Genomic DNA, 12,723 nt, shown 5'->3' with positions numbered 1-12,723 from the left:
ATTCTCACTGAACCACCACTAAACTCAACCATTATAGGAAGCAAATAGGTCTTTGCTATCAAAAAGAATCAAAATGGTGAGATACTCAGGTATAAAGCAAGGTTGGTAGGTAAAGGTTTTCATCAAAAGGAGGGGATAGACTACGAGCAAATCTATTCTCCAGTTATTAGACCAACCACAGTGAGAGTTATTCTAACTATTGCAATTTCCTTAGATTGGTCATTAAGACAATTTGACTTTGATAATGCTTTTTTGAATGGCAGATTGGAAGAGAATGTCTTTATGACCCAACCACAAGGATATGTTAGTACCAATAGTCATTTAGTTTGCAAACTAAATAAAGCAATCTATGGCTTGAAACAAGCTCCTAGAGCTTGGTTCAAGACATTAGAAGATACCTTGTTCCAATTTGGTTTTAAGAATACAAAATCAGACATTTCATTGTTCATCAAACATAATCATTCACATGTAATCTATTTATTAGTATATGTAGATGACATTATTGTAACGGGCAATAATTCAAAAGAAATTGAACTATTGATATCTCAATTGAATAGAGTTTTTCCGTTGAAAGATCTTGGTAGGTTTAACTATTTCTTAGGCTTAGAGGCAACTTATCTCCCTCATGGTGACATGATGCTCTCTCAGGCCAGATACACAAGAGAGTTGCTTCTAAAGGTAGGAATGCAGAATTCTAAATCATTACCTACACCAATGGCTACAGATGTCAAACTCTTCTCCAATGATTCAGAACCGTTTGAAAATCCAACACAATATAGGTCTATAGTGGGTGCACTGCAGTATCTCACTATGACAAGGCCTGATATCACATTTGCTGTTAATCGTGTGTCCCAATTTGTGCACGGTCCAACTTTGCTACATTGGAAAAGTGTAAAAAGGATCCTCAGATACTTGCAAGGTACGTTGGATCATGGGATTGTGTTCACGAAAGCCGCTGATCTTCGAATTTTCTCTTTTGCAGATGCAGATTGGGGAGGGGATTTGGAGGATAGAAAGTCTATCTCTGGATTCTGTGTATATCTTGGGAACAACCCTATATCTTGGAAGAGCAACAAACAAACTAAAGTGAGTAGAAGTAGCACAGAGGCAGAATACAGGGCTATGTGTGCAGCTCAAACAGAAATTATGTCCATACAACAACTTCTACAAGAGCTTTGGATACCTCAAACCATGGTGCCTACTATCTATTGTGATAATCAGAGTGCGTGTCTTCTTACTGCAAATCCTATACTTCATAGCAGATGTAAGCATCTGGAGCTAGATCTGCATTTTCTAAGGGACCTAGTTAACCAGAAATCTCTTTATATTGTGCATATTCCCTCTTCTGATCAGATTGCAGATTGCTTAACAAAACCACTGTCACAACACCTATTTGATAGGTATAAGCGCAAACTGAGAGTATTTCAGAACCCATACCTAAGTTTGAGGGGGGATATTAAGGATAGAGAATAATAGTGTACAAGAGCTGTGTGTAAAACTGCATTGTTGTCTTTCTTTGTATTACTGTCTTTCTCAATTAGTGACCAGTGTCCTTCTTGATAAGTATTGAGCTTTAATAGTCACTAGCCATGTATATATATAGCAAACTTGGCTTAGCAAGTTTGTGATTCTAAAATGAAATGAAACTTGATTACACTCTCATAACAAGTCTTTGTCTCTGTTTTAATTTTTCTTTTCAAACCTATCACTGCTCTTTCTCATAGAGCTGAGCTTACTATGTTCTTTTTTCTTCTTTCTCTGAATCTTTTCGTAGGGACCCAATTAAAAAAAAATCTTGGTGCAGGGACTCAATTAAAAGAAAAAAAAGCATAGGGACCTAATTGAAAATTTTGCGAAACTATAAGGACCAGCAGAGTAATTAAACCTTTTTTATATCTTACTATATATATCACGGTGAGTTCTATGGTGCCTTTGTTATGGTGCCTAAATTGTCTAACTTTTCTTTTAAAGTAAAAAATAAAATGTTTAAAGTAAAAAGTAAATTATATAAAATTTATTAAATATTATTTATTTATCTTTTTTAGTAACTTAGGTACAAAGTGATAGGCACCATAGCATTCACCATATATCACATCAGTTTAAGTGGTTAATTGACACAATTTATTTATTATTTGTCTAATTAAATTATTTTTTAATTATTTTACTTCTAATTGAATTGTTTTTTAATTCTTTTACTTCTATTTTTTATGTGTTTGTCTATTTGATGTATATCATAAAAAAATTCGTTATTATTTTCATTATTAATTGTGATATTGATTTTTAAATACAATTAAAGATAACATAATTGTTTATTACGTAAGGAATTACTACTGAAATGATAATTAATTAAGAAACGAAAACCTCTCTTTGAATATTCAACACAAATGATAAAGCATCCTTACTTCAAGACTAGAGGTTCATAACCTCTCCAAACATCTCACTCTCCTCTTTGTTTGATTGTTGACTCATTCATTTTTCTGTGTTTATTTTTTTTTATCTCTCTCTCTTAGATAAAAGCTATAGGTATAAAAGCTTTATCTAGACCTTGTGATTTATAAAGTAAGAAAAGACTAATTATACATGCATATTTTATTAATTTGGTTTGCTTTGGTTATCTATTTTTTTATTTTTACAAAGTTTAATGATGTATTAACCCATTTATTTATGATAATTTGGATCATGTAGAATTGTAGAAATTAGAAGAATATTAACAACAACAATCACACAAACAAGAGAATAGGTACTCTATTTGATTGATTGATGGTGTAATGTCTATAGTGATGATTCTCTACAATATTAATTTTGCTATTTTTCAATCTATTGTCTATCTTAATCAGTCTCTTTTTTATTTATAAATTATAAGCAATAACTATCTGAAATTTTAATAGTATTTATATCGATAATTATCTTTATGACCATGTCCAAGGAATAGTATCGGTACAGTATATGAAATTTGGGTGTTTATTACTACAATTTATCAGATGATGAGAATTAAGCTAAGCTAATATAATTATAATTGTGATTGGATTTGGTATCTAAAAGATATATAGGGTGACCAAAGCTTACAGGAAATACATTGTTGAAGGAAATTTTGGCTAAAATGGGATAGTTCATCATCAAGACATTCTTGGAGTAGCGTTTTATTATCGGGTGTATCTAAACTTTGTAAAAAGGCACTTGGTGTATTGTACTGGTTGCATGTATTTGCAAGTTTTGTATTTTTATTGTATTTTTCTTTGATTCTGTTTTAGTTTATTGGAATGTATTAAATTTGTCATTTGATTTCTTTGGGACTTATTGGTCAGCTAATTAATTTGTGCTTTTAAATTACAATGAGAGTTATTAAGATAAAAACTATTATTTCAAGAAGAGATACTATTAGCATAAGTGAATTGCTCTACTTGTAGCTATGACCTATGGGTTCTTGATTTTGATTAAGATAGTAATTTATTTGGGATATTTAATTAATGGTATTAGTCTTTTTAGTTTGTATTACATTATTGTTATACTATCTCTCTTTCAATTCATTTATAAGATGTTAAGATAACTATAATTTACAAAAAGTTTATTTCCATTTTTATTTATTTCAGTATACCAATTTTTTTCATCGTTGTTATGTTATATACTGTGATACTATAATTTGTTCTCAAATAATATTTCTTTTCCTTGTACTACATAATTATTAAGAATTACGGTATTAAAATAATACATAAATTAGTCGCGCGAGTCTTAGTCTAGTTTCTAATTAAACGGTTACTAGTTTTCTAATTTATGTTGATGAATGATAAAATTACAAGGATGAGATTCTTAGAACGCCATCATAAGAGATACACTACACCTTCTCACATGTATGCAATTGGGCACATGGATCTCCTTGCCAGTTTCTGATACGCTTATAGAGTTATAAGAATGGAAGGAGCAAGCTTTAAGTTTAGACAAAATAACAAGTGTTTATTCATATTGATAATATAGTTCCTATGGACATAATAGGTATATATAGAGCAAACAAATTTACACCATAAATAAATAGTGAGGAGAGAAAAAAAAAATATATCCAAACACTCATAGACCTATGCAAAGTACTCTGCTACAAGAAACCTCAGCCTTCAAAGGTTAACTGTCTCATGGTAGATACAATCATCTTCTCATCTAAACATAAGAAAATCGGTCTAAAAACAGGTAACATTATAAAAAGGATAATACAATTATACAATGTAAAATTTGGACTGGATTTCTATTAGTTATCAAATTCAAGGGAGACATTGATAGCCGGACAAATTTGAAAAAGATATAATAAAAATGAACTCTATTCACTGATCCTCTCCACCAAATCAGCCACACAATGAGCATTTCAATGACTTTTACTTAACACAAAAAAGCGAAACCTCAGACACAGAAGTTTGTTTTTCGGCTTCCATTGAAACAGCAGAATGAGACGAGACATAGCACGTATATATGGATGATCCACTTTGATGTTCCATTTGTGAGTTCAGCCATAGATCAATTGAAGTTACTCTGGTTGAATATAAGGTTAGCCTGGTGAAATCCAAGAGTACTGTAACATCAACAAATAATTCATACAATAAGTATAATGTCACTTTCGATATAGTTAACAAATAACACATCACTTATCCACAAAGTCTTGAGTGTCTGAATTAAACATCATGCTTGGGCATTAAAAATTACAAATTATAGACTTGAAAGACACCTGAATATATATACATTTGGAAAACATATAATAACTTTTGGAGAGAATGAAACAAGTACGAGGAATGATGGAAATTATAATTAATGCATAACATGGACACAAAAAGCTATAGACTGTACGTAACCTTGATTATTTGCTTTCTTTGCAGCAGAAGCAAATTCTTTAAGTTGCTCCATTCATAAACCTGAACAAAGCAAGGTAGGATTATAAGGTCAATAAAAGTGTACAGACAGCACAAGAGGTAGTAGCATCGCAAGACATGGACAATGCAAACTTACCTCAGTGCACCCAAATTCTCACGTTGCCTCAACCATGTGTTAATGTTGACTCTTCAATCTTCCCTATTTATTGAAAACCAACATTTCATTTCTTTTAAAACTCACAAACTATATGACACCCTATGACTATGAGTATATCAGAGATTGTTGATAATGACATACAGAAGTATATTGGGATACTAACATTTGGTTTTTGCATAAAAAAGGTAAGCCTTTTTCTTGCTAATTGGAAATTGGAATGACTTTTCACAAATATAGCAAACTTATATATATTTCATGAAGTACGTACCCAACTGTATGCCTCTGACCGCTCTCATTGCACATTCATTTGTGTAAAATCAGAATCAATCGTAATTGGAATCAACTCTGTCCGGGACTGAAATAAACCATACAAATACTGTAAGCAATAAAGAAGCCATCATGAAAAAAGTGTACTTTTTGTTCTTTACTAAGCATCTAATTTGTTATCCTTAAAAAATTGGCACCCACATAAGAACAAATTATTTAAAAACTAAACTTGTAGTGAAACGGGTACCTACAGAGAAATGGCTAAGAATGAAAAGATAATAAAATTGTGTTGGTTTATTAATTAACAAGGGAATGAAAATGGGTGATGCAAAAAGTTAGCATTGTAATTGGAGAGCACTGAGTTTAGGGAAGATCAGAGCAAAAACACTTACAGTCGTAGAAAGTATCAAAACGAATCCGTGGGTATTTCATCTTTTCCAGCTTACGAGTCAAAGGCGGACTTGACTATGCAAACCCTTTGATGTTATCCACCTCGCTAGTTTCTCGCATCCCTTGACTTGAAGAGTTTTCAAACTCGCCGGGAGGCACTCGTCAGCAAAACAATCAATTTCCGGGCAATCGTTTATACGCAGATACACCAGGTGGGGCGCAGCCAACCCTAGTGCGGGCAAGGATACTAGTCTGGGGCAGTGTAAGATGCATAAATGACGGAGACCTGGAAGAGCCTGTGGCACCTCAACACATTTCATGCTTGGACATTCATTAATTATCAATTTCTCAAGATTTGGAAGGGGCCCCAATTGAAACGACGACAGTGAACCACACCCCTGTACATGTATCTTCGTTAGTGAAGCCGGCAAATAATATGCTGAAATTGATATCAGCGAGTGACAGTTCAAGATTTGCAGAGCTTCCACACGTAGCGATTGCAGGTGGGGGACCCACTCCAATACGGGTTGCGCCAGCTGGGTTTCTGAAATCTCCAACATGCGTTTCGGCCTAGATTTGCCAAAACATAATTGTTGAATCTTGGGAGCCCTCGGCAGCGAACATACAAGCTCTGAACATTTAAAAATGTGAAGTTCCTCCAGAGCAGGAAGGTGAGCGGGCAGATCTCCACTTAACACAGGACAGTTTCTTATTGAAAGGATTCTAAGCTCAGGAAAACCATCAAACTCATCAGGAAAATGCCACTCCCGCCAATGAGCCATCTTCTCAATTTTCAGAGTTTCAAGACATTTGAAAGGTGTCTCCTGCTCAAATGATCCACTATTGTTGTAAAACGCCAAATCAATTTTCTCCAACCCATCAAGTTCAGAAAACTCCAGATGCTGTAAAGAGGGTAACTGTCCCAGTGAAGGAAGCTTACAACAATTCTTACAACGCTGCAGACTCAATTTGGTCATACTGGAGTAGCGAGAAAGGCCTAACCAATCTGGGAATGTTTCGCCCCGATAACCCTCAATTGATAACTCTTTCAAGTTTTCATGGGGTTGTAACTCCTCAAGTATATGCCTTTCAGTTTCGACATCCATGTAACCTCCTGTAAACCAATACAATTTCAAAGTGTTGATGTGCCTCTTGTTACCCATCTTTGCCTCCAAAGCTTCATCACTATTCTTGACGTTCTCCAAGTTGAGAATGTCAAATGAGCCGTCAAGATTGTCCAGTGTTCCCAATTCTCTTATTCCATTCTCTTCATGCTCGCCGATGATATAATAACTTAGGAAGTTTAGATGCTTTAGCTTGCTCATTTTCTTCGGCATCTCTTTCAGACGAGGAACACCTCGAATATCAAGATGTTGTAGGTTCACAAGATCTTGCATGCAGCTGGGAAGCATCTCTAACTCATAACAATCCCTCAATATCAAAGTTTGGAGATTGTATAATTTACATATTGACTCTGGCAATGTCACAATACGTGCTTCAGACAGATTTAAATAACGCAAATAAATCAATTCACCTATTGATTCAGGCAATGACTTTATACGAAATGACAAAACTCTCAATTGTTGTTGTAAGAGCCAAGGAATGCTTTTAACATCAATTGATTCAAGATATTCATACCAAGTAAAATCTAAAGCTGTTCTCAAGTGTACTGCTCTCTTACAGGCCTCTCCAAATGACTTGTACGTGTTGATAGTGATATCCGAAGATCCTGAAGAAAAGGACAAATGACGAATTTTGCTATCTATCCCCTGTAGATTCTTAAATCCCTCGAGTTTGAAATAGAATTTCCCAGCAAAGAACGTTGCTAGATCATGCATGAGATCATGCATTACAAATAAACCTCTCTTAGTACTAGAAGGTTGAAAAAATGACCTTGCAACTAATTCATCAAAATCTTCACAACCAATATTTTTTAATGTCTTGTCTTTCTTTGGTTGTAAGAGATCTTCTCCCATCCATAACAAAATTAAATTGTCTTTCTCAAATTCATAATCTTGAGGATATAATGAACAATAAACAAAACACCGCTTCAAATGTGAAGGGAGATAATGATAACTGACTCTTAATGCTGAAACAATTTTACTGTTGGAGAGTTCCCAAATTTTACTATCAAGTACATTCTTCCAATCCCTTTCATTATAGTTGTTGCGCAATAAACCCCCAAGTGTCTTCACAGCCAAAGGTAACTGCTTACACTTTTCAACAATTTTTCTACCAATTATTTCTAGATTTGTATATTGTTTAAAATTAGTAGAAACAGATGAATGCTTCAAAAACAACAACCAACAATCTTCCTTCGACAATAAATTTAGTCGATAATGTAGATTATTTGGTGCAAACACAGAAGCAACCTTTTCATCACGGGTTGTTAGGAGAATCTTACTCCCATTATTCCCACACCGAAAAGGTTTTAGGAAATCCTCCCACAGCCACATGTTCGGTTGATCATGCCAGACATCATCTAAAACAACCAAGAAGGTCTTTTCTGTCAATTTTCCCTTCAGATTAGTCTGAAGTAAATCAAAATTATCCTGGTCACAGGGAGAAGAATCTATTGCCCCTATTATTGTCCTTGTAAGACGAACAAGGTCAGGATTTTCAGCAACACACACCCATACTCTAGTGTCAAATTTTTCCTTGACTTTGGCATCAAACCAATTGAGCCAAAGTAGTTTTTCCTATCCCGCCCATACCCACAATGGGAATCACAGTCACATGTGATTCAGCATCACAGGTATCATCTAACAGCAATTTGATTATGTTCTCCTTGTCTTTGTCCCGACCAAATATGTCAGGACTATCGAGAGACGTGGATGGAAGTCTCCATGATGTGTCCAACTTGGCACTCTTGTTCAGACCAAGTTTATCTTTTCGTTCAACAAGAGACTCTAGTGTGCTTTCAATGACATTGACACCACTATCTTCAATACATGAATCAACATAGTGAGACCAGGAAGAAGAGTTACCTTGATCCCTTGGAGTGGCAGTGGCAGCTTTAGTGGCGAGTTCATCGAGCAAGTCATCAGCCATATAGAGAGCATCTTGGAGATCAACAAGCCACTTCTTCACTCTATCGTTATCGAACTGCTTCAGCTCAGCATCATCAAGCACAGGTTCAACATCACACAGATAATCATCCGACTTTTGAAGGGACTTCCGAGCAGAGTAGTCATCTTTGAGGATAGAGTCACCTTCAAGTATTGAAGACAGCTTCTTTGAAATAGCATCAACAAAAGAAGAGAGATAAGGTCCACGTTCATGTTTTGCAGCCATGATTTAAAATCAGGTGCCGCAGATGATGAGAAAAGAATGAAAGGGGTTGAGGGAAGTTGTTGTAGCTAGATTGATATAATGTATTCAGGTCTCTGGGTTTTCTCAAGCACAAAGGATCTCAAGTATATGCGTTTTGCAGTGAACTATGAATGTTCTTTGCTTAGCATTATATACTTGTATAGTGCTGAAACATGTGCAATAATTAATTAATTAATTTATAACATGATAAGCATATTCGTATATACCTAAATAATTGTTATTTGTTTATGTATAACACAACAAAACCAACCTCAACCCCGCATTAAAAAAGTTACATGTGAACAAATCAAATCCAATTAAAAATCCATTTTAATTTTTTATGCGTCATTTTATAAAGTTTCACTTTCATATTATCAATCTTAATTCTCACACATAATAATATAGAATTGTTTCTTTTAAAGATTTATCATTTTATCAGTCTGGAAAAAGAATATTGATATATTGAAATAGTTTAGTATAGATAAAATACTTGAGCTGAATTTATAAATTAAATGTGCTAACCGAGGTTAATTCGCTTGGTTAGACAATAAGTAACTTTTATCTTTTTTTCTTAGCTTTGACACTCAAATTTTATAAACTAATTAAACTAAAATACTAACTGAGGTTAATTCACTTGGTTAGAGTAAGTAATTTTGTCTGCTTTTTCTCAGATTTTAGACTCAAATTCCATTGTGTTAAAAGACCGAAAAATTTTTATTTGCTGATCAACGGCAACCAGCTACTAGAAAGTTTTGACTTTCGTTTCTTCGACAATAGTTGTGTTCACACCTATTTATTTTTTTAACATTTCTTTGAAAGGTGCTTCATGATAAATTAAGAACACCTTACAGATAGTCACCCAAAAAAAATAAAGTAAAAAACCACTTGCAAATAAAATAGCAACTTAAAATTTTAAGGATTTGTGACACCTTGGCTCAACATAAAAGAATTTAAAATCCTTCCAAGACAAAGAAATGCTAATGGTGTCTCCTTAGATTTCTAATTTAATGCTAATGGTATGTTCTAGTGATTTGAGTTTGTTGCGTCAGGGATTAGCCTAGGAAAAATTTTCCTTTGCTGAAGGGCAACTAGTTGTTGGAAATAGAATATTAATATTAATTAATATACGAATCTATTAAAGAATTTTACCTTTTTTTGTTAGTGTTGAGCCTAGTTTAATTTTGGGTTAAGTTATGATGATAAATATTGTTTTGGGTTGAAAGCTCAATATTGTTTAATGTGTGTTTTATTGTGGCAAGCCCATTAATTCTCTCACAGCCAAACAATGCTACTTGTTTATTCCTTTGATGTTCCAAGTAAATGCACAAGCCCAATACTTCATCCTTATTACACCGTTCAGCAAAAATGAAAGGCTATGCATTTGGCAAAAGAAAAAGGGCAGCTGTCTACATCACAAGTAAAACAAGACAGCTGGAAAACAAAGAAAGCAACAACACACAAGGACAATGCCACTACACAAAAGACATCAGCAAATCAAAATGCAGAAGATCATTAGCAAGTTTGGAAGAGCAAAACAAAAATGCAGAGCTATGGACAGCAGTTGAAATGGCTCAAAAATGGAAGTGCTTTGCATGCCAAAGAAGATAGTAGCTCCAAGGACAACAGAGGTGGGTGGAGCAGCTCCTCCAACAAGCAGCGTTAGTGGAGCAGAATGGAAAAAGGACAGCTTGCTAGTTGTGTCAGCTCAAACGGACAGCAAGAACAAGCAAGAGGATGAAGCTACAATGAAGTCAAGTGGAAGATATTTAACAAGCTTCACTCCACCATTTCAAGTTAAGAAAGAGAGAGTACATACTCAGAGCACCATCTCTAAAACAGAGCTGAAATATCTTTCTTCTACTCAAGCTTAATTCTGATCTTTGTGTTATGGCTGTCTTGCGTTGTTTTCTGTTTTGAGAAAAGGCAATTATGTGAGGTTCAAAAGCCAAGAGAGAAAAGGCAAGAGTGATGCAAAATAGCCACAGTTTTCTTATGTAATTTGAGTGTATGAACTAGGTTTAGTTCCCCTTGCCAAGTTGGGTTAGCACTTGGTGAGAATTGAATCTGTGTAAATTCCCCTTCCAAGTTGGGTTAGCACTTTGGGGTTGCTAAGCTTTGGTATAGAAAGCTTGGGGTAGGTACTAGTTGAATTAGGGAGTAATTCAATAGTATTGGTGTATGTAATCTGAAGATTATAGTAAAAATTCTACAATTGTTTGTGGTGGAGACTAGATGTAGGATTCATGGCACTGAGAATCCGAACCAGGATACATGCTGGCCCCTTTCTCCTCTTCTCTGCTCTTTTAATGTTCTGCGTATAAGATAATTTCAAATAATTTCCTGCAACTTAAGCTTCCACTGCAACAGAGTTTGAAACTCTAAATTTTAAGCTAACTTGATTCAACCCCCCTTCTCAAGTTCATCTAGAACCATCAGTTAGGAAATTTTATTCGGAGGAATTTTCACTCGATGATTGTATTTGAATGTAGGTCGAAGAAGTTAATACAAGTTATGATTCAAATAAATGTGATAAACTGATAATGAAAGTTTAGATAAAAAATTCGATGACAGGCTTATCTTTTTAGAAGTTTTGGTTGAAACCTTTCGAATATTCTTTTTGTGGTTGTTTGTGTTGTACTGTGACTTCAAATTTTCTTTTTGGGGCCTTTTTTTTTGAGCCCTCAGTAGTCTGGAGAATTTTTATTGAAGAATTTTTAATCTCATCTAAGATGCGATTATATTGAGAATAATACTTAGTCCACCATTCCACAAAAGATTTAGTAACAAATAAACTACGCACGTAAAGAAGACGGGAGTAGTTATTTCAGTGTTGATGATTGACGGCGAGACAGTTCTCGATGTTTTTCTTCGATTTGAATTTGATATGACAAAGAGCTTTGTCATTTCGAGGAATAGGTGAAGGGATAGCTCGAGAGAAGCCCATCTGTCTAGCAATATAGTAGGAGACATAAAGGGTTACCTTGAACTGTTCTTTCTTATATTGAGGTAATCCAATCGGAAATACCTGAACAGCAAGGAGATTTGTCCAAGTTGTGTTGGCCACTTCATTTTCTTCATCATCGGATGGAAAGAAAAGACATTCGAACCTTGCTGGTCCACAATTTCGACGTAGAAATGGAGTGAACATCAAATTATTGTTGTTGAAGCTCTTGCAGGAGTGAAGGAGAGAGAAGACAGTCCAAAATAAGTCTTCAATGGAATTGGTATTTTCAAAATTTGGTTGAAAAGGGGCCAATTGAAACCCTTCAATATGTTATTTTTCTGAAGCATTACTCCCATCTTGCTTCATGTATTTTTCGAAAACAACATTCAAATAGAGTTGTAAAAGCCAGAGAGGACCACCTACACTTACTGATGAATTATTTCGAAGACCATCAACTAAATGTCCCAATTCATCGTACAAATTCCCTAGAATCAATTTGGCTAAGTTGAATTTGTAGCCTTCATGCAATAGGGCAGCTAAAGGGAGAAATAACTTTTGCATTTGAATGCTTCTTGAATAGAAAACGATGGCATTCAACCAGTAATACAGGAACGCCACACTCTCTTCATCAGTCACGGGGTCGTCTCCATGTCCCATATGGTGACTGATGAAATCGCTATAAAAGTTCTTTTGGGCTATCTTATAGGTTCGATCTGGATGCATATCACATGTTACTTCGGGGAAGTTTGTTGGGAGGCCAGTAATGACGGCCACGTCGAGTAGTGTGGGCCCTACCATTCCAC

At 34.8% G+C, this 12,723-nt stretch overlaps 2 protein-coding genes across 5 annotated transcripts; both read right to left on the bottom strand.

The window, feature by feature from the left end:
- Positions 1 to 3,930: 3,930 nt before the first annotated feature.
- On the bottom strand, positions 3,931 to 9,098 carry LOC112775578 (putative disease resistance RPP13-like protein 1). Of its 4 annotated transcripts, none has more exons than XM_025819293.2 (5): positions 5,667 to 9,098; positions 5,276 to 5,362; positions 4,987 to 5,049; positions 4,833 to 4,892; positions 3,931 to 4,555 (listed from the first exon to the last, which is right to left on the bottom strand). In XM_025819293.2, exon 1 carries the CDS (start codon positions 8,118 to 8,120, stop codon positions 5,724 to 5,726), a length of 2,397 nt encoding a protein of 798 aa, XP_025675078.1. In that variant the 5' UTR covers positions 8,121 to 9,098; the 3' UTR covers positions 3,931 to 4,555; positions 4,833 to 4,892; positions 4,987 to 5,049; positions 5,276 to 5,362; positions 5,667 to 5,723. The 4 variants fall into 4 exon arrangements, with proteins under 4 accessions (XP_025675078.1, XP_025675079.1, XP_025675080.1 ...); XM_025819294.2 differs by having other exon boundaries at positions 3,931 to 4,536; positions 5,667 to 8,195; XM_025819295.2 differs by lacking the exon at positions 4,987 to 5,049 and having other exon boundaries at positions 5,667 to 8,195.
- Positions 8,335 to 8,958, bottom strand: LOC140182094 (disease resistance protein RGA2-like). Its single transcript, XM_072228199.1, has one exon. It carries the CDS (start codon positions 8,956 to 8,958, stop codon positions 8,335 to 8,337), a length of 624 nt encoding a protein of 207 aa, XP_072084300.1.
- Positions 9,099 to 12,723: the final 3,625 nt, after the last annotated feature.

Source organism: Arachis hypogaea, chromosome 19, assembly GCF_003086295.3.
Source record: "Arachis hypogaea cultivar Tifrunner chromosome 19, arahy.Tifrunner.gnm2.J5K5, whole genome shotgun sequence".
NCBI lineage: Eukaryota > Viridiplantae > Streptophyta > Magnoliopsida > Fabales > Fabaceae > Arachis > Arachis hypogaea.
The sequence above is the reverse complement of the archived record's forward strand: the minus strand, read 5'-3'. Positions and strand labels throughout refer to the sequence as shown.